Source organism: Empidonax traillii, unplaced genomic scaffold (genome assembly GCF_003031625.1).
Source record: "Empidonax traillii isolate 1590-97213 ecotype Southwest subspecies unplaced genomic scaffold, ASM303162v1 scaffold1152:size184241, whole genome shotgun sequence".
Taxonomy (NCBI): domain Eukaryota; kingdom Metazoa; phylum Chordata; class Aves; order Passeriformes; family Tyrannidae; genus Empidonax; species Empidonax traillii.
In genome coordinates this window covers 76,885-98,622 of record NW_020956345.1, presented here as the reverse complement: position 1 = coordinate 98,622, position 21,738 = coordinate 76,885, and the positions used below count along the sequence as shown (strand labels likewise).

Sequence of the window (21,738 nt, the reverse complement as noted above, 5' to 3'; positions counted from 1 at the left end):
GTGTTTCTGCGTGCCCTCCCTTGTCTCAGCACCTTAGCTCGGGAGCTTCTCCCTCTGCTCGCTGTGCTGGAATGAGCATGTTCCTGCTGCCGCGTGTCCCCGATAATTAGCACGGCTGACCGGGTTTCCTTCATCAGCGCTAATTGGCCAGGTCCGTGGCTGTGCCTTTCCCTTCCCGGCTCTCGCAGTGCCCTTGGGTGATTTTAGTGCGAGAGAGAAATGAAATGCAACTCAATGTGCCTGCTCTGCACACACATCCTTACACCGACACCCGCAGCTGGGGGACACCGTGGGGCTCAGGGCACCGGGGAGGCTGTGACTCCTCAAACCACAGCTCTGCAAAGCCTCTTTGCTCCCCACCAGTGGTGAACATCCTCCCTTCCTCCACCCACAGCCCCCAACCACCAGGCTCCAGGTGCCCAGTGGCATCACCAGAAAAGCAGCAATGCCCAGTGCCCTGGGAAGGGCAGGTAGTGGGGACAGCCCGCAGGTGGCACCGGGAAGTGCTCAGCCCTGCTCCCCATTAGCTGTGGGTCACTATGATTGATCCCCACCATCACCCTGCTGGAGCTGCCCCTATTGTGCTTCAGGCGATCGAGCACGGCAGAGGCAGCAGCTCCAGGACTGGGGACAGAGGGCACAGCGTCACAGGGGCCCCACAGCACCAGGTCTGTGCCCTGTCACCACCTTGACCCCTGTGGCCTGCCCCATGGTCTGGGACTGCCTGCCCCAAAGAAGGATTCTCTGGTTGCAGCTCCCTCCCACGGGGGTACACACGTGTGTGTGACCAGGACTGTCCCCATGTGCACAGGGCTGGATCTGTGGGCTGCAAGAGAATTTGGGGAGGGGGGTGTCCATCTGCGAGGTGCATGGGGATTTCCAGGGGTCTCTCTGTGGAAGTGCAGCAGGATGGGGGGAGTGGGGTCTCTGTGGGATTCAGGGGCATTTGGGGAATGTCTGTAAGTCAGCAAGGGAGCATTGGGGGACACTCTCTGTGAGGGCACACTCGGGGACTGCTGGGGGGCAGCGGGCCGAGGCCACAGAGCTGCGCCTGGGTGGAGACAAGGGTAGGGAGGGATGGGAGTACAGGAAGGGGGAGCTGTTCTCTTCGCAGCTGGAGCCTCCTGTGCTCTGCTGACAGGAGGGACCAGCCCCAGTCGCCTCCCACCCCCATCCCTGGCTCAGTCTGTCTGCCACGCGGGGCTGTTCTGCCCCCGCCTCCTCCGCCCTCCCCCTCACATCTGGCCAGCAGCAGCTTATTTTTCCCTCTACAGTTGCGACATCCTGAGCCGCGGGATGTTTTTCTTCAGCGTGTTGGACCCCCCGCAGGGAGAGGGTGGAGGGATCGTCTTGGCCAGGGAGCTCCGGTCACAACTCCGGACCCTCCTCCCATCCACCCTCCCCGAGCACAGAGATGGGAGCTTTGGCTCCACGAACAGGGAATCATCCTCGGCTTGGGGAAGGGAGAGTGGATCTCTGCTGGTGATGGGGAAGGTGATGGGGAGGATCCCCACTGGGTCTGGAGGAGCATAATCAGACTCCCCCAAGACTGGGGAACAGTGGTCAGATCCCTGCCAGTGATGGAGAGGGGCAACCGGATCCCCTTCGGTGTGGGGAAGGGGCTGTAGCTGTGGACACCACCAGATCATCACAAAAGCAGGCCTGGGGGACATAAGACCATCCCCACTGCTGGAGCCAGGCTGGGGCTGATTCCTCCCACCCCCACCAGAAGCAGCAGAAACAGTATGGACAGGCCCCATCCACGCCTCCCTCCTCCCACTGGAATAAACACCATTTATTCAGAAGAAACCATTTTATTATTTTTTTTCCCAAAGAAAAAAAAGCAATATAAATATTAGAGTATAAAACTTGCGTGTAACACATCGACGTTGGTCTATATGGGTATAAGAAGGATATAAGCATATATATAATATATAAGTATAATTCAATATTAGACACGTTGAAAGGGCAAACGTATTTTCATTTCACATACACTCGGAGCACAGACCACATGGAAAGAAGATACAGAGAAAATTGAAAATACTGATGTCCACAAGTTAGTTACTGCAATTAAAAATAACACGCCACTAAATACACAACACTCACTACGCTACCTCAGATTGCAGATTAAAAAGAAAATATAAAGACTACAATTCAGCTACAGCATTTCTAGAGGGGGGGGGCAGATGGCAGCTGCAGGGGACAGGGTGGGAACCGCTCCCAGTGCAGCCAGAGCTGGAGGTGGCTGGATCCAGGTGAGACACGGAGGATGCTCCTGCTACTCTGGGTTTGGGGAGGGGGCTGGGGTTGGGTGAGCCTGGCTGAGAGGGCTGGATCTGCTCGGGTGAGTTATGTTAGTGATTAAAAAAGGAAAAAAAACAACACACACCCCCTGGGAAACTCGGTGCGGCCCCTTCCTGGCCACTCCACAGCCCCTCTCCTCACTCTGGCTACACAAAGCCCCCCCCTGTGTCTCCCTGGAGGGCTCAGAGCTGCTTTACTATGGGAAGCTGGCCTGGTGCAAGGATGATGGGCATGTGAAGAAACTCTATTCCTCATCTTCTGATTCTCTCCATGGGGTGGAAAGCCCAAAGCCAGCGAGAGCATCACCTCCTCCAGGCTGGCCCCACATGGTCCCATTTGACACTCCCCCAGTTATTGTCCCCAGTTTTGCAGCATCACCCCCTGCTTTTGGGTCCCTTCTCTGAGTCTGGTCCCCAAATGCCACCGAAACAACCACCACTTACTCAATCACCAACTCTGCACCAAAGCCATGCACAGGCAGCTTTGCGGATCCCACCCCTTTGGGCGAGACCCCCCAAAACAACCGCCTTAAAAAAACTGCCTTATCACCCCAAATTACGCTTTGGGGCCCAAACAAGAAGCAAGGAGTTTCCCCACCCCGCCTGACCCACCCCACCCCCTCCCACCCCTTCCCTCGAGGCATCCCCGGCGCGGGGACTCGGGTGGCTGCCGGTGCATTCACACCACGCTGCGTGGGCATGCGAGGACTTCTGTGGGTCCGTGGAGCTACTGCGCTAGTGCAGGTGTGAGGTGAGGGACGTGCATGCAGACACTGTGCAGAGACACTGTGAAGCATCGTCCCCTCAGTGTCCCCTCAGGCGGAGACCTGGCCAGGCAAGAGCCCGGCCGCAGGGGAGCGAGGCTCTCTTAGCCTTAATTCCATAAGAACATCGACTGTACATATAAATATTTACTGCAAAGAAGGTTTGAGATGTGTCTGCTCTTCGGAGACCCCTAGAACCACCGGGGCAGCTGCCGCACACCTCGGCAATGCTCCTTAGAGAATTCCCTGCTCCTCAGACATCAGGAGGGCTTTTTACTTTCTCATATTTCAGGCCATTAGTGGTTACACTTTGAAAAAAAAAAAATCCAAACAAACAAACAAACAAACAAAAAAATGTTTAGGATGCAGCTTTGCCATATTTCCTTTGACTCATGCAATATAAACACTTTTTTTTTTTTTTCGTTTTCTGGGTGACAGGTAAGCAGGAACTGAAGCACTCCCTACTAACTTCCAAATTCCAAAATCCATCACTATCATTAACTTGGGGGGGGTTGGTGAATTTTACGAATGGAAATTTTAAGAGCGAAGAACTGGAGAGTGGGCTCTAAGCTAAGAACTTCCTTTTCCGTTCCAAAAAGAAAAAAAATTATTGAAGGGCTATATAAATTAAAAGATTCGCGTTAAAATTATTTACATTGGGCAAAGCCGAGCACAAAGCCTCGGACTTGGGAGCAAATCGGATCCAAAGACGTGGCAAAAGACCTTCCGCCCTTGCATATTGTAATACCCGAGGGATCGTATAAAACATTATTCACAGGGCACTTGTTTGTGTTCGGTTCAGCTTTCAGATTGGTTTCCATCACGAGGTCTAAGAGCAGCGAGTCCCTGCTCCCAGACCTGATGATGACGAGATACATTCGCAGCATTTCCTACTTTCGCATCACAAAAAAAAAAAAAAAAAAAGATTAAAAAAAAAAATTAATTCACATTCGTCCTCCGGCCTGGGCTGTGTTTATTTTTAGGGGGAGTGCTGGAGCCGGCTGCCCTGTAGCTCTAAGGTCTCCTTCTTCTTCTTCTTCTCTATTTCTTTTCCTTCTTCCCGGATTTCTTCTTGTTGCCTGCGGCGGGGGCGGCGTTCTTGGCGTCGCGCTTGCCGGCGGCGTTGGTGAGGGTGGCGTTGCTGCCCGGGATGTAAACGTTCTGCCGGTAGTCGGGGACGTGCTGCAGGGTGAACTGGGGGCCGTAGCGGGCGCTCAGCCCCATCGTGCCATTCCCGCCGCCCAGGGTCGAGTTGCCATCAGCAGCTTCTGTGGGGAACGCCAGAGGGAGGGGGGCGAAGAGAAGGGCGTGTTGTTAGAGCCGGTCAGAGCCCACCCCAAGCCCCAGCAGCCCCCCGGGGTGTCAAACTGTCAAACCCACACCGGGGTGCCACCAACCATCACTGGGGAGAGTGGCACAGACACCTCCTGCCCCCCTGAAACTGCCCGAACATACTGTGCGCTCACAATCATTAGTAATGCACTAAGGGAAATCCGATATTTATTTATTTTTCCGCCTCATTTAAAGCCCTGCCCCCGGTGTTTCTCCAGCCAGGTTTAGTCAGGGAGCAGGGCACGGGAGAGGAGAAAGAAAATCCCTCCCCCTGCAATACCGCCAAATGGCTGTAGGAAGCCGAGCACGAAGGAGATCAATGCCAGAGAGCGGCTGATGGTCTAGATCTGGGGGCAGGGGGAGGGGAAGGCAGACTCATTCCTGTCGCTATGCAAAGCTCCAGCACGGAGAGAGGGAAAGCGGGAGTGGGGAGGGGCTCAGGGCCCCCCCGGGATGCCGGGGCTCTGCTGGATGGTGGAGAGCAGATGGAGATGAGGGGATACGTGGAGGCAGGGGGAGAAACGAGAACGGGGGGATGGTAGGGCTCAAGTGATGCTGTTGCCATGAGCTGCTGCATGATCTGCTCCGGTGCAGCTGCCTGTGCGTGGCTCAGGGTGGGATCCTTTCACAGCCCTGCTCAGAAATGATTTGCTAAAACCCAACCTCTGTATGGAAGGTTCCTTTCTCAGCCTTTAACTTTCTCATGCTCGTGGCCGTGGACAGGCTCTCCTGGGAGGCTGGAGAGACCCAGCAAGGCCACCCAAAGAGCCCAAGGCAGAGGCCAAGGGTGCTGTTCCCCCCTTTAACAGGCAGAGAGACTAGGAATAAAGAGAAAACAAAGAGCAGAGATGGTGTTTCTTGTCACTCCAGACCAGATCTGTGCACGCCTCCATGTTGCCTTTGCTTTTCCCTAAGCAGATGGAGGTGGCTAAGCCAGCCAGAAAGCTGGACAAAAAGCTGGACCACATCCCACCAGCCCCCTGAAACATGGCTGTGTACGAAGCAACTGCAGTTTGAAAAGTTCCAGCTGCTCTGCTGGAGCAGGAGGAGGGGAAAACATAGCGAGGCAGAAAACAGGTATGATATTGTGCACTGGGGTGGGGGGACAGGGTGCACAAACACAGGGACCCAGCGTGGAGAAATGCCATTTCCCTTTCCCCTGTGGAAGAATTCACTACAGGAGAGTTTTTCCAGAGTTCCCATTAAATGGGTTCCAGACCCAGCAGGCCTTTGAAGACCTTGGGCTGGGGAGATGTGTGTCTATAAGCAGGAGCTTAGTTCATTAACAACCAATTTAACATCACACCCATCGGGGTGTTACAAATGATCCCCATGGGATGAGATGACTGAGATGTGCAGGGACCATCTCACAGGTGCACTACAGACTCCAGCCATGAGGAAGATTGGTTTTTCTGGACTCTCCCAGCTGGAACCAGCTTGGTGAACTTGGAAACTTTCTCTTCCCCGGCTATCGCTGCCCTCTGTCCCCCCCGGGCCATCTCAGATGACCAGGACTCTGAGCAGGGAGCAGCTGGGGGCTGCCAGCATTCATTCAAGTCCTCATGAATTAATTTGCAGTCTCAGCACAGCTTTCACCAGGGAGAAAAAGCCACTGGTGAAGTTCCCAGCCTGCCCGTTGGTCCCTGGTAAGGGCGAAGGGCTGTTTCTAGGTAACACTGACATTAAAGCTGAAAAGAAGAGAGAACAGGAACAATAGAGGGTTATAAATGGGCACCGAGGTGCTCTTGCCAAGCAAGGAACTTCAGCTCTTGTTGCTGGAAAGGTCATGCTCAGCCTTTACCAGCAGCCAGACATTGTCCCAAACGGTCCTGGGGAGGGAAACAAGAATTTGGGCTTCAGCAAAAATAACCAGCTCGGGGCTCCATCACCCAGAGGCAGCCCTGGAGCACGTGCTGCTGCAGCTGCTGGTGGGGCTTTCAGGAGACCCCAATTTAGCGTGTCTGCCCTGCCTGGGGGAGAGAAAGATCTTCTCTTCCCACTGGAAGCCAGAGTATTTTAAGGACAGGATGTCTGCCCTTTAGTGTCTGGTGTCTTGGAGCATCTGTGCTCCTTGGGATGTCTTAGCAGCTGCCTCTGCCCATTCAGATCGCTAAAAACACTGGTTTTTCATGCCATTCCCAGCTGCAAGGGAGGAAAATCCAAATGAAGGATGCCCAGGAAGAGAGACAGAAGCCCTACAACAAGGTCACAGACCTGGGGGGAAATCAGCTCCCCAGGTACTCTGACTTGGGAGGGTGATTTAACCATTTATTCCTTGGAGCAGATGGATCACACAGACTTGGCACGGCAGCGCCAGCTCTGCCTCTTGCTGAAGCGAAGGGTAACACCTGGCATAGGGTAGAGACGCATCCAGGGCATCACTTGTGTCACTGTGTCCCACCTGCCACGCCTGAGCTCTAACAGAGAGCTCAGGGGATGACAATAAGAGATAAGGATCATTTAAATAGCCAGGAAACATCAGCACAAAGCTTAACGGGCAATTAGCGGCTGCCCCTAATCAATGCCTGCTCCAATCAACACCACTGGCTTAAAGAGAGAGCAGGAGGAGGGGACAGAGAGCAGGGGTAACACGAAAACACTGTGCTAGTGGAAAAAACTTGTGCTGTATCCCCATCCATCCATCCATCCAGCACAGAAAGGAACGAGCAAGGGCAAGAAAAGGATGGATAAGGAAAAGCCATTATCTAAGGGATGGATCTGATTTACATCAACCCCCTGGGACGACTGAAGCCGTGGGAGAGGTTAGGACTGTTTGAGACTTGTGGACCAGGGGAGATTTGCTGAAATAGGGCCCGGGGCTCTGCAGAAGTCCGTGCTTAACCTGGAAGGGACCCTCTCAGCTCTGATCCTGGGGACTGCTGGAGCAGCAGTCGGAAAAAAACAGCTTTATTTGCCAGGAAGGAGACCGGATCTGGAGGCCCTGGGTGATGATAACCACGTGCGACCCCAGAGGCTATTTTTCCATGGTCTTTTTTTCAGAGCAAAGACACATTTTCACATTGTTTCTTTCCCTTGAGTGTAAACAACTCCCTTGCCCCAAACCTTCGTCCCCTTCCCCAGCCAGGGCAGCTGTCTCCAGGCTGCCTGGTGTCTGAGGAGCAGCAAAGTTCAGCTGCAGCAGCTTTCCAAGAAAGCAACACCAAAGCCATCCCTCCTCCCTCAGATTCCTTCCCTCCCAACAGCTCAAAGGAAACATCCTAAGCATTTTGCACAGGCTGTGCTGTTGCTTCTATTTTTAAATCAAGGGGGGAAAGACTTGGAAGTATTTATAAATAAAGGCTGTATGAAAACCAGCCTCTTTATCCGTGGTGCTGCACGGAGTGGTAATTGTACTTGTTTTATACAAAGCCATGGAGACTGTGGGTGTGTGGGAACACCCTCCCTGCCCACCATTTCCACACAGCCATAAACCAGAACAAACCGACCCAAAATGGCCCCAAACCTCCCCCCCTGTGACTACAACTGCAACGAGGCAGCAGCAGCCAGTGGAGAAAATGGTAGTGAGCTCATGGGCTCAGCAGAGGAACCTGGGGAACTCCTCTGGACACAAGGTTTGTTGGGAATACTTGGGAATACTGCCGAGTCAGGCATTTCCCTGGCCCTGCCACGTGCAAGACTTGCAGCCTTCCTACCTCCTCACCCCACAGCAAGCTGCAACACAGCAGTTTCATTTAGTGTGACCTTCTGGAACCGGGCAGTTCATAAAAGACCACCTTGTGTAACACAACCGCACCACGAGCCAGATGACGTTCTGTCCACTACACGGGAAATAAAGTTTGAGTGGAAGAGGTGTCCCTGTGTACAGCAATCTGCCTGAATCCTTCCCACCCCTCTCCTCTGCAGGGTAACACAGACAGCAGTGCTTTCCCACCAGCTCTGGGATCTGTTGAAGGACTCTTGGAGCCAGGCAAACCAGTCCCATCTTATCTAACAGCGTGAACCCGAGATGCCCCTGCAAGAGCAAGTGTCGTGGTTTTCCCACACGTGATGGACACCAACCGTTTGCTGAAGCCAGGATCATGGCTTGGAGCACCTCCGTGTCAAACTGGTTGTTTGGCCAGGCTCCAGCTTCCTCTCCATTCTGGGACCTTTGGGAAAAGAAAACAAACAGCAAGTTATTGCAGTTCAGTCTGGAGGAGCGGGTTTGTGTCCTCTGCGTGCTTCAAATCCTTCTCTTAAATAACACTCAGGAGTTTAGACCCTTTCAGAAGTGTCCATCCCTCACTGGGCTTTTGAAGAATAACCACAAAAAGCACTTGGGGACTCAGTGATGCTTCCAGAAACACCCACCTAACTCCTGCTGACTTCAGAGGCTACAGCCAGCACCTCCTCACCTCAAAATGCCACCAATACAGAACTGGAGAATCACAGAATGGGTTAGGTTGGAAGTGAACTAGAAGATCATCTAGTTCCAATGCCCCTGCCAAGGGATATGATGTAATCCCTTCCCAAAAATACAACGCAACATCATAAAAATTGCTGTCCTAAATCCCCAGAGGTGTTTGCACCCTTATACAACAAGATCCTCTGTTCATTTTGCAGGCTGTGTGAGTGGATGCACCTTTCAGGCTACAGCTCCATTCTGCAGCTTCATTTATAATACAGAGGGAGAGAAAACCCTGTGGCACTGTGGGCTTTGGGGTCATGATAGAGCCAACTGCCCAGCACCACAGAATGTGCTCTGAACAGAGCCCCAGATCAGCTGCCAGCTCTGCAGAGCTGGCACCAAACAGTCCTGGGGAGGCTGGAGCAACAGGGAGAGGAGAGAAGGGAAGTGGGCACCTGCCTTGTTTCCCTGGGACTGGTTGATAGCAGTGCTGAGCATCACAGATCCGCCTGGGAAAACTCAGGGGATGCTGTCAGGCTTTGGCTAAGGAGGTTTTGCGACTGAAGTTACAATCAGCAGTCTGTGTGCAGTCTAACAAGCCTTGCTTTCATGTTTGCCAGGTGTCAGCTGTGCTCAGCCACTGCTCACTGGTCAGGGCTGTGCTCACAGAGCCCCTCCAGAGCCTCCCCACTTCCTATACATCTCACCAGCTTCCTGGGTCCCCCTCTGCTCTGTCCCTAAGTGACCTCATTACTCAGGGCACCCCCTCCCTCCTCTCCCAGCTCAGTGCTCTGACAGCCTACAGCTCTTGCCACCCACTGGGATGCCAAGATTTGCTCCTTGGCTGTGTGCTGGCTCTCTTGGAATGAGGGCTGCTGTGCTCTTGCATATCAGAGCTCTCCTGAAGTGAAATGGGGGGCATTGGAAAGCCCACTTCCTAGGAGAGTGTTCAAACCACCAGGTTACAAGGCACAGAAGTGGCCTCCTCCACCTCTGTGGTCCCAGTGCTTATGCCCAGGAGCTGCCAGACCCTGAAGCACTGCTCAGACCCAATGCCCTGCTCAGACCCTGACACCCTCTTCAGACCCCAGAACCCTACTCAGACCCTCAGTTCCTGCTCAGACTCTCAATTCCTGCTCAGATATGCTCAGCCAACACCTCCAGCCCTGAGATCTCCTGCCTGAGTGCTCAGCACCCCACATGTTGCAAATGCCACCACAGGCAGCGTTGGTGCCAACTCAGTGCCATGTGCTGGGCAGCAGATGGGCTCCTCATTGCCATGCTGAGCATCCCACTTGCCCGGGTGCCCCCCACTGCCTGTGCCTGCTGCAGCCCTCACACTCAGAACAAGCTCAATATGGACATTTTGGAATTGGGATGGACCCACAGGCACATCCTTGGAGGCTGTATCTGCCACAGGGACCTTGCAGCTCCGTGCCCAGCTGCATCAAAGCTCTGCAAAGAGGGAAGCCTTGAATGCACACATTTTTCCCTGACCCTGTGAAATTCTCCCTGTGAGGGTGGGCAGGCCTGGCACAGGTTGCCCAGAGAAGCTGTGGCTGCCCCTAGATCCCTGGAAGTGTCCAAGGCCAGGTTGGACAGGGCTTGGAGCAACCTGGGCTAGTGGAAAGTGATCCTGTGCATGGCAGGGGGTTTGGAAGAGATGATCTTTAAGGTCCCTTCCAACTCAAAGCGTTCTGGGATCCTATAATATATATTCAAACCCTCTTTGAAACACAATATCCGGCTGTAATGATGGGGGAGGGGCAGCTGTCACAGGTACTCTGTGGAAAATCTGGTCTTCAGCAACTTGTCCAAAGACATGCAGGACCTGTGCCAGAACCACACAAACCTTCTGCATCCCCTGGCTGGTCCATCTGCAGCCGCTGCGCTCACACCCGTTCATCTTTAGAGGATGCAAATAACCACTCATGGAGCAGAAGCTGCCCCGGCATGACCCTGCCAGCAGCATCACTCCTGAAATACCTGCTGTCTGCCACATCCCAGGGCATCCTGAGCAGTATTTATATCCCTCCTGAGCGCTGTGTGTGGTGGCACAGTTTCAAGGAGGCCAGAAGCGAGGCGTGCCCGCCTCCCAAATTGATTCCAGCGCCTACGTGACTGCGGTGCCGAGGCTCCTCGGCGGTGGGTCCCTCTGCCCTGCACTCAGTGTCCTGCCAGTGCCGTGCAGGCAGTGAGGACAAGGTGGGGACAGCCCTGGGGCTGCAACGACCTGTTAATGTCACAAACAGGGCTGGGAATAGAGCCCCGAGCTAGATCCAATAAAGGGCTTAGGAACCTACACTCCATGGCAAAGGACAGCTCATTCAGTCACCAGTTAACCCCAGCAGCTCTTGTCCCACCCCCCTGCTGGAAGCTGAGGTTCCCAGGTTTTTCAGGACTGCAGGAAAGCTGTTCAGAAATGACCCTGAGCCTCCAAGGTGCTGGTCCTGGCTCTGGAAGCTTCCCCAGCGTGATGGTGGCACCCACAGATGGGGGAAGAGAAAGCAAAAGGAAGTGCCAAATACATTTTGGGATTTTTTTTTAAATATAACATTCTGGTGGTTTGAACTCTGTTTTGAAATTAGAGGCCCTGGTTGAATTGTCTCTTTGATGTGGCATCACATTTTCCACCTCCAAAAAGACTTTTCTCTCCTTTCCCACCCCTCCTTCAGGTAACAGGCTTCTCTGGATAGAAGTTCTTCCTGCCTCCTGTTAAAGCCATACTTGGTGCCCTGTGACAGTGGGAATGCATGGAGGGAAAGGCTCACCCTGAGCTCAGGGCATTCACCTGCACCAGGACCCCACACCTCACTAAGCTCCCTCACCAGCTGGTCCTCACTCTCCCACCACAATAACCTCAGCCCCAAGGCTGTGTGCAGGCACAGACAGGAGAGCTGGCACCACTGAGCACCACACTTGGGCAGGGCAAGGTTGGAAAGGCAGGGATGAAGGGGGGTGGTTGGTCCCTGCAGCCTGGGAGGGGCTGAGTGACACTCTCCAACCCCCTCGGTGCACGGCACGAGGAGAGAAGTGGCACCAAGAAATGTGTGGGGGTTTTGCACACATTTGTTTTGAGCTCTTGGGTTAGAGTTGTGTGCCCCAGGGAGGGGTGGCTGTGCATCACCAGCCAGCTCAGGTCACCTCCAGAGGATGGGTAGCATTTCAGACCCGCTGTGAACTTCTGTGATGAGCTTCTCTGGTCCACATGTTACGTCTATACCCCACTATGAGGGGGACAGACAAAGCCCTTACTGTCCTGTAGGATCACAAAATGAGACCGGAGAGGGACATGGATCCTAGAATGGTTTGGGTTGCAAGGGACCTTAAGGATCATCTAGTGCACCTTGCTCTCACAATTCCAAACTGAAGGAGCTCTCTCAGCCTCTCCCACCCTGCCCTGGGCTCCAGCACTCAGATCATTTTGGTGGTTCCCACGTGGCCCTGTTTTTTTGCAGTGGGGAGCCCAAAGCTATGCCCAAAACTGGGCACAGTGCTGCAGGTGTAGACCTGTGAGTGCCAAATTGAGGGCAACCATCTCTTCTCTTGAGCTGCTGGCTACGACCTTACCAGCAAACCTAGCCAGTCTCCATCACAGCAAGGGTGCACTGGTGACTCATGTTCAAGCTGACAGCCCACACATCCTTTCCTGCAACCTTCCTGCACCCAGTGTTCCCAAATTCAGCACAAAGAGCCCCACAGCTGCGTGCCTGCTCCCCATGACGCCATGCAGAAAAGCTATTTTAGAAATGCCTTAGAGTTGCAAAAAAACCGGCATTGAGCTCATTTCTCTAAGCAGGAAATTCAAGTGCCTCAATTACTTGCAGTGCAATCATCCAGAATTCAGAGGCACAGGAAAAAAAAAAAACAAACCTACAAGGGCTGTAATCTAAAAACACCCAAAAATAACTTCTCGCAGTGGAAAAGGCACACAGCTGATGGCCAGACCTGGCTGTTTTCCACGACTATAGAATGGGGCGGTGAGTCACAGCTGTGAATCACTGATTCAACAGAAGGCAGCCTGCCCTGCCCTGCCCTGCTTCCCTTTCCTGGGGTGGGCAGACCCCAGAACCTCCCCTTCTCACACTGCTCCCCACTCAGCTGCAGCCTTGGGTGCTGCTGCAGGGAGCCTGCCCAGAATGGGAGGGTTGGTTCCTATGGAAATAACTCCAAGGACCCGCTGTTTTTACCACAAATGCCGTTGACTCAACAGGGTTTTTTTTCTAAAAACCCATCCCCATAGGATAGACTTTTTTTTCTCTCTTTCAGTTCTACTCCACACTTCAAAGCTCAGAAAAGAGCTGGCTTTCATTTTTGAGAATGCTTCCAGCATAGCCAGAACTGGAGAGGAGGAATCAAATCCATATTTGAGACAAACCCAGGGGTGCAGCATCTTGAGGGGCTCAGGGCACGGTGGAGACAGAGCTGTGTCAGCAGAGGCAGGTACAGCCCATGCATGACCTGCAGATGCCTTCAATAAACCTGGCTACGTGGAAATCGGGGAATACCAAGACAAAAGGCTTGTCTGGAGGCCCTGACTCAGCCCCACTGCATCCATCCTGCACCCCAACACTGCCCCATTACTGAGGGCTCTCACAAGCACCCACCTGAGGGGTGCACCTGGGTGATTTGCTGATCATCTATTTTGCAGCACCCTTTGCCATCAGGTCCTTTTTTTTTATCTTCCACTTCCAGCACAGAATTATTCCACTTTGAGCTCAGAATTATTCATTTCCTTGCAGGGTTGCCATGGAGCTCGTCACTATGGCAGCCAAAGGCCTCGCAAACATTTATTTGCACAACCGCCCCATGGATTCCTGAAAAATTGTTTTCCTTGCTCTGCAGCTGGAAACACGAGCCTGTAGCAGTGCCACAACGAACTGGAAAAGTTTATTCATGCCAGAGCAGTGCTGTCAGAGCCCCACGGGATGCAGAGGGCAGTCCAGTGCCCTGCAGAACAGACCCTGGCACTCTGAGGCGTCTGGCAGGGACTGTGGGCAGTGCTTGGGCTGGGGATTTTCCCGGGGACACACTCAGCATCTTCCCTCCTCTCTGTTTTGGGGCTATCTGGCTTCTATGGTAGTGGCCCTCCAGCCAGCCCCTCCTAAATCCCACAGGAAGCTGCTCCCAGATTTCCCCACTCCAGGGAGGGGTGACTGGGATTTACTTCTTCTCCGAATCTCTCCCCCTTTCACTCCCATTTGCACCTCAGCTCCAGATGCTGCTCCCACCCTCGCATCACCTCCCACAGATATCCTGCCCTCCCCTTCTCATCCAGCTCCCAGAGCCAGAGGTACATTCAAGCCCATTCCTCAAGACCCATTCCCAGGCAGTACCTGCTCCCCCCAGGCTGCCCCCCTGTCTAAGCCTCCCTGCACTGCTCTTTCCTCTCTCCCAGCTTCCTCCAAGCTGTTCCCATCCCCCCCTCCACTGCCTCCCACACACAGCTCCAGCCCGAGGCAGCAGCAGCAGTAAAATCTCAGCCTGCATGTTCCCAGGCTGGCAAAGTGACAAGTGAGAGGGAACAGAGCCGGCTCTGCTGGTGCTGAGCCTCCGCTGCGCTCAAGGCGTGTGGGGACACAGCCCCTGGCTGGGGACACAGCCCCAGGGCCAGCATCCCTCTGCCCTGCTTCCCATGCCAGCATCCCACAGCCCATCACCTTCCCCCCAACCTCTGAAAAAAACCGGAATCAGTTCCAAAATTGCCCCGATTTCCTGTCCTTTTCCCTTCCCTGACAGAGGATGCTGGCAGCCCTTCCCCCACGCTCCCCCGGCTCCTCACATTCCCATCCACTTCTGTAATGCAATTACAGGGGCTGGAGAGAGCCTGGATGAGGCCCAGCTTTAAGATCATGACTTTGAAAAGATGGGATTCAAAATGTTAACGGGGAAGTGTGTGTGTGTGGGGGGGGGGGAATATTTCCAGCCTCCCAAAGCGCTGCAGTGTCTTCACTTCCAGCTGGCAGAGCTGCTGGGATGTACCTGGGATGCTGCTCTGCTAAAAGGAGGCAGAACAAAAGCCCACAATGTCTCTAAAAGGAGGAGCAAGGCAGTGTCTCCCCTCCTGGGGACTCTTCTAGCCCTCCTGAAGGAGATGGAGCTGAGACCAGTCATTATTTCCCCAGGGCCCATTATTTTCCCCCCATCCATTATTTCCCCCCAGCCACCAGTGTCCCCAGCCGGCCAGGAAGGATATTTTGAGAAATTCTTTGGAGAGGTTGTTGTGCCTGTTTTTTTGGATCCATCGGCTCTGCAGCCGGCCATGGCATGTGCTCAGCTGTGCAGGAAGCAGATGGAGGAACAAAAATTAAACTAATACACGTAGCACCTGTTAAATTACCTAAAATAGCATTTCTATGCATAAAACTGATGATGAAATCCCTGATATTCTGGGGGCTCTCCAAAATGAGAAACTCGTCGCAATTGCTTGGATATTTCCCTTTCTCCACAGAAGATTTTACAGCTTTTGTACCACTTGGCAGGATCTGGATGGCTCAGACTTCAAGGGCCATGACAAACGCAAATAAAGGGATTATTGGCCCAGCATGGTCAATAAGGGAAAGAAACAAAGGGAAGGAAACACTCAGCTAAAAATGGCTACGTGATGTAGAAAGAAGCCCAAATACTGAATCTGCTGAGATTTGGGCTGTTAATAGACAAAAGGGTGGACCCTGCAAGCAGGAGTGCTCACAGGAGGCATGGGGAACCAGCTCTGTGGTCTCTTGAATGTGGAAGAGTAGGTGGGGTTGGGACCAGGACATATCACTACAAAACCTTCAGCTTCCAGTCCCAGGATCAGCTCAGCTCCAGAGGAAGAAGAGGAAGAAGAGCAGTTATCCTGAGACAAGTCCTGCTCCCAGTGCTAAAACAGCTCCTGCCTGTCTCAGCACCCCAAATCCACTCCAGCATTGCACCACAAGGCTGCAGCCTGTGCTCAGACCGAAGGCAGGCTCTGAGCAGCCTCACAGTACTTTATAGCAGCTTTTTCTCTGCAGTGTTTGATAGGAAATGCCAGTCACAAAATCATAAAATTGTTTAGGTTGGAAAAGCCCTCTAAGATTGAGTTCAACCATTAACCCAGCACTGCCAAGGCCACCACTAATCCTTGTCCTCAGATGCCACATCCACCTAGCTTTTAAATCCCTCCAGGGACAGTGACTCACCACTGCCCTGGGCAGCCTGTACCAGTGCCTGACCACCCTTTCAGGGAAGAAACTTTCCCTAATATCCAACCTAAACCCTCTCTGGTGCAACTTGAGGCTGTTTCCTCTTGTCCTGTTGCTTGTTACCTGCAAGAAGAGACCGACCCCCACCTGGCTCTGCTCTCCTGTCAGAGAGTTGTAAAGAGTTATAAGGTCTCCCCTGAGCCTCCTTTTCTCCAGGCTGAGCACCTCCAGCTCCCTCAGCTGCTCATGGTGCTCTAGACCCTTCCCAAGCTCTGTTCCCTTCTCTAGACATGCTCGAGCACCTCAAAAACATGACCCTCTGAGTGGTCTTCAACCTTTCCCGTTTCAGGACCCACCAGGGCAACACCAAACTTGACAGATACAACTACCTGGCTGTTGTTTCTGTGGTTCCCTCCAAGGTATTTGCTGAGCAAGTCACACAAACAGGCTAGGGGCTGCATCATCAGGCATGAACAACCACTCCAAATACTGCCCAAAAAGGCAAGCTCTCTCCCAGGCTCCCCAGGAACTGACAAAAGCTGGTGATTTGAGCTCCACAGCCCCAGAGACTTTGGCAGAGGGGAAAACCCTCCCTTCAGGCCCGAGCTCCTTCATTGGCACAACTCCTCCTGCACTCAGAGATCCACAGCCCCCTTAAAGCATAGCAGCCTTCAATTTTAGGAGAGCCCTGTCACTTAGATTATGGCTGTTCCTCCAAATGATCTTAAAGGGATCTCCAGAGGCTGCTGTGATTTTTCAGGCTGCAGGACTCCACTCAAACCTTCCCAAGGCCTTGGGGTGGCAGTTTAGAGCAGCCCCACACTCTACATGCTGCTGGAGTTAAATATTCAATACTGAACAGGCTTTCAAAACCAATCCAGTCAGAAGAAGTTGAAATTCCAGCCCCAAGACTGTTATCCCTTTCTAATTCACCAGCAAAACATGTGGAACCACGCCAGGCAAAAGCAAATACCACTGCTGACTTCAACCCTTGGGTGCATTTGGGTTGGAAACCTGAGGATTATAATTATTTCCTAAACTTCCCACAGTGGCAGTTCCCTCTGCTGTTCCTCTCGCCCCTGTCAAAGAGAAGCTGCAGCTTGTCCAGCACCTCTGCTTGGCATGTGCCTTGGCATGCTTCCGCACATTTTCCATGAAGAGCAGAAGTTAAAGGGGTCAGTGTTTACCTGTACAGCCCCACTGGTGCCCCTGTGCACGTGCTTTGGAGTGCTTGCCACTGGCTCCAGTATAAGACAACACAAACTCACAATGTAAATTCCTAGGGGTTTACAACACCCACAGACATCCTTGTGGCTCCTGGGTTAGCAAGTGTTTATTTTTAGGAAGGATGTGGTAAAGCCTGCAGTTGTGGCCAGTTGTCTCTGTGCTGGGTATCCACCCCCATGCTGTGTAAGCCCACAAATGTCCCTGTCTCCCTCTGTCTCATCCTCTGGTTCCAGTTGCTGCCTGCTCTGGGATGTCCCACACATGTCATGCAGGACATCCTGAGCACCCCAAAACCACACCACAATATCCCCCTTGTCAGTGCTTGCATGCTTTGAGCCCCAGGAATGCTCCTGAGAGCCTTTTTGGGACACCTCTACTCCCCTCCCTGTCTCTCAGCACCCACAGGCAGGCTGTGGTTAGTCCTGCATGCCCAATTCTTGGAGTTCTTGCATGAAAACAAAATAAAGAATTTAAAAAAATCCCTCTTTTCCTTCCTGGCTCTCCTGTGGGCACTGCTGCAGCATCTCCACTATTAGCCCCAAACCCCTTGGGCGTGGGGGGGGAATGATGGACGGGGTCAGACAAAGCAGCTGAGATGCTGCTTAATGAGCAAGGGGAGTGAACATCCCTATTGGCTACGTTCAATCTGGCAGGGGGAGCCTGGCCAGCAACAGCTCTGGGAAGCATTAACAAAGGGAGATTCAGGATTGGAGAAGATAAATAGAAGGGGGTGTGAAATGGCACTCTGTATCTTCTTTACGTGCTTTGCTCCTCCCTCTGCTGGGGTTGCTAGGGGTATTCACACAGCTTCCCACCTCCTGGTGAGTGCCCTGCCACGATCTCGGGGTGTCTCCTGCATGGGATCTCCACCCAGCCCAGAATTGCCCTCACTCCTCCCACAAGATGCCCGGGACATACCCGCATTCCCACCCTCCCATGCCCACCTGTGAGCAACGCAGAGCCCTCCCCACTCCTCCAGGAAGTAAATCCTGACTTCAGCCAGGTGTTTTCCTGAACAAACCATCACACAGAGATCAAAACAAAGAGCAGCTGGGGTCAGCCAAGTACCACGAACGTGCAAGGCACAGCAAAAAACAAACCAAACCAAAACAACAAGATGGGTCCTTCTACCAGTCTCTGTGTTCTCCCCCCAAACACCACCCCCCCTCCTCGCAGGGAAACCCCACACTGATGATCCCACAGGGATACCCTGCCACGCTGCTGGACTGTACATTTACTCCTCATTGGACAATTCATTGCTGTAAATCTCCACTTCAGCCACTGATCTGATTTGTCTGGGAGTGGCATCTGCTGCTCGGAATCAGTCTGGATTCATTTACATTTGCCCAGCGACAGCGCGGGTGCTTTGCTTTCTTAGAAAACAAAACACAAACATCATCAAATTAATCTATCCTCCTGTTTTTCCCAAACAAGATTAATTCAGAACTGCTTTGCTCTGGTCTGCCTCTCTACCACATTTTCAGAGCAGATTGTCTGAGCTCCTATATCCTGAGCATGTGCACCAGAGCTCCTCTCCTGTGTTTCAGAACAAAGAGCAGATTCCCTTTGTTGCCCCGTAGCAACAACGTTTGAGATCAAGAGCCAGTCCCTGTCTTCTTGAGCTTTCCTTGTTTTGCCTGGTTCCAGGAGCTCAGAGACACGTGGGATTTGTTTTGATGGGCAGGGATATGCTAAGACAGGATAGTTTCTTCTCCAGCTCCCATGGAGACAGCAAGGGAGAAATCACAACATGGGTTTAAGCTTGCCTTCTGGTTTAGGGTCGGTGCTGGACTCCCTCTGGGATCCATCCAAACCACTGGCCTAGGCTGCCCTGTTTGTATTGCTGTTTAATTTGGGTCAAAGAGAGTTAAGAGCACATCCTACTTTTTTTCTTTTCAGCTGTGTCCCCCAAGCTCCAAGCAGAGCCCTGCAGTTCAGAGAGCTCATGGTGCTTCAGAGATTCACCTGTCAGCAGGAGAAGCAGTTGTACAGGATTTAACAGACAGAAACAGCGAGCCAGGCTCAGGTAGCTGCCCTTGCCCCCTCTTTAATACCTGTACTACCAACCAGAGCCTGGGGAATCCACACACCAGGCATCAAAACGCTGGGAAGAGCACAGGAAGAGCACAATGGGCTGCTTTCCAGGATTTGCCTGTTTGATCACTAGAGAGGTGTCAGGGCTGGGCATTGAACAGATGCGAGCACTTTCTATTTCCATTCTTTAGGACTGTCCCACAGGTTTAGAATAAAAACATCCCCTTGGTTTAACTTAGAATAGGACGAAAGGAACCAGGAAAAAAACATCAGCAAGAGCTGTTTAGCTGCAAATGTGGACACAGGCAAGTGTGAAAACCAGCAGGCATTCAAATGCACTGAGTTTTTTCAGTTATTTCAGCACCAGCCTGTGCCTGGGCAAAGTCTCTTTCCAAACATGGGGGTCTAACCCATGCTATGGGATCCCCTGCCCCAGCAGGCACTGACAGGGGGCTCTGAGCTCTAGGGGAATGTGTCCCTGCCCATGGCAGGGCAAAGAATGAGATGAGCTTTAAGGTCCCTTCCAACCCAAATAATTTGGTGATTCTATGAGCAGCTGTTTCAGGGACTATCATGGGCACCCAGGGGTAGCATCATGGCTCATGCACCAGAACTAATACATCATGATAGTTCAGCTCCCCACAAACAGTCTGAGGCTGCCTCTCCTCCTGTCTTCTCTCTTCCCAGTTAGGAGGGGGATGGAGCTTGTAAAGAGCTCCAGGCAGAGGCTGGAAGCTGGGGTGAGTGTCACTGTCCCATGACCTGAGAAAAGGCCCCTGTCACTGAGCTAAGGAAGTCTGGACTGCATCAGCTCTGCGCCTTGAGGAGCCCCAGCATGATGCTGGAGGAGGGAGCAGTAGAGCTTGCTCTGATGGGGCTCATTTACTGCCTTCTCATAACAAAACTATTACAGCAGCTGTGGTGCACTTCTGCATTAACAGGGCTTTGTTAATTGTCATCTGAACTGGAGCGGAAATTGTTAGAAAGATGTTCCTTGATTAAAATGTTGTCACTGATGGGGAATTCAACAGACCTCTGAGGAAACTCTTCCAGCCATAGCTTTGTTTTAAAGTCCATGGTTGGTTTCTAGCATCTACACTTTATCTAATTACATCAAGTCCTCACTCCATTTTAGCTTTATCAGCTTGAAGAGCCTAATAGCAAAGTTTAATCACTTCAACAAGTTGGCTACAGCAATCTCTTAATTTTCTGATAAGCCACATTATCGAGCCAGACCCAGGGAAAGACTCAGACAGAACCAGTTGCTGAAGATGTTTAACTGCAAGCTCTGACATCAAAATCCAGGACCCAGCACTTCCATGACACCATTTCAACCTCCATGGGAGCTGCACAAGTGGCCACCAGGAGTGACAAAGGACAGTGACACACTGCCTGACCCAATCAGACAAGGAAGCACATCATCCAAATTTACTCCCGATTGTTCCAAGGATATAATCTTCGGCTATGCCATAAAAGATATAATCTTTTCACATATAAATTATCCTGGAGCCATCTCCTCATGCACAATAACCTCTGGCTTGGGTATTCATGGAGGAGGGTGGACTCCCAGTCCAAGTTCTTCCTTATCCTCATGGTACTGAAGGGAGTTCACCCTCTGAAGAGGAGCCCTGGCCCTTCTTATGAACCAGGAGGGAAGATGGGAGAGGCAAAGAACAACATTTGGTGGCCAGTGGTCTCTCATTCTGGACCAAGACAAGCAAACTTTGTTGGGCCAGAGGCAAGACAGGGATACTCACTTGGGAGGCAGGTCTCTGCTCTGCTGCTGGGGCTTCTCATCCTTTCTGACCTCACACACACCTCACAGAGAGGTGGTGGAGTCTCCCTCCTGGGAGATATTCCAGAACTGTCAGGACACAATCCTGTGCCATGTGTTCTAAGATGACCCTGCTTGAGCAGGGAGGCTGGGCCAGGTGACCCACTGCGGCCCCTTCCAACCTGACCCATTCTGTGATTGTGTGAATACACTTCATCAGCACAGAGCTCGAGGCTCCAGGACTGCTAAGGGGAGTGATTTCCAGGGATTTGCAATAGCCTCCGTGCAAGGAGAGGAATTAAGAATTTGGACTCAGAATCTCGTTTACACGCTCAAAATCTGCTTTAGAGAAGAGGCCTTTCTCTGTGAAATGTATTTTCTAGTCCTTTAACCATCTCACAACTTCACCTGGAGTTTTCTCCAGTTCCTGACTGTCCTCCTTGAGGTGTAGACACCAAACCCAGACACACCATTGCCAACAACAGCTGTCACACCCCCTACACACACACAGCTGACACAGGAGCAGCTCTATTTCTGACTCTATCAATGAGAGGGGACACCCACTCTCAGAATTGCCAGCACTGAAATTCTCAGGACTTTCCAGCACTGAAAGTGGCACACAAAGGAAAAAACCTTCACCCCAAACAAAAATGGAGAAAGAGGCACTTACCCACTTGTTCCAGGTCTCTGGGTCTGAGAGAAGCGCCAGTCTGTGTTGGGCTGAGCTTGCTGCAGAGAAAAAGAAGAGTTTTAATACCTTCATTCTTTCCTTTGAAAAATGAAAGCGAAC

At 52.4% G+C, this 21,738-nt stretch overlaps 1 protein-coding gene across 4 annotated transcripts in view; it reads right to left on the bottom strand.

Annotated features, from left to right (window-relative positions):
- Nucleotides 1-1,798: 1,798 nt before the first annotated feature.
- Nucleotides 1,799-21,738, bottom strand: part of LOC114068935 (protocadherin gamma-B4-like) — a 37,057-nt gene continuing 17,117 nt past the window's right edge. For 3 of the 4 annotated variants that reach the window (XM_027905410.1, XM_027905406.1, XM_027905409.1), the window contains exons 2-4: nucleotides 21,619-21,677; nucleotides 8,420-8,508; nucleotides 1,799-4,335 (exon numbers count right to left, since the gene is read on the bottom strand). In XM_027905410.1, the coding sequence (XP_027761211.1) occupies nucleotides 4,109-4,335; nucleotides 8,420-8,508; nucleotides 21,619-21,677 (375 nt within the window). In that variant the 3' untranslated portion in view covers nucleotides 1,799-4,108. The remainder of the gene's footprint in view (nucleotides 4,336-8,419; nucleotides 8,509-21,618; nucleotides 21,678-21,738) is intronic. The other variant, XM_027905407.1, reaches the window with a different exon arrangement.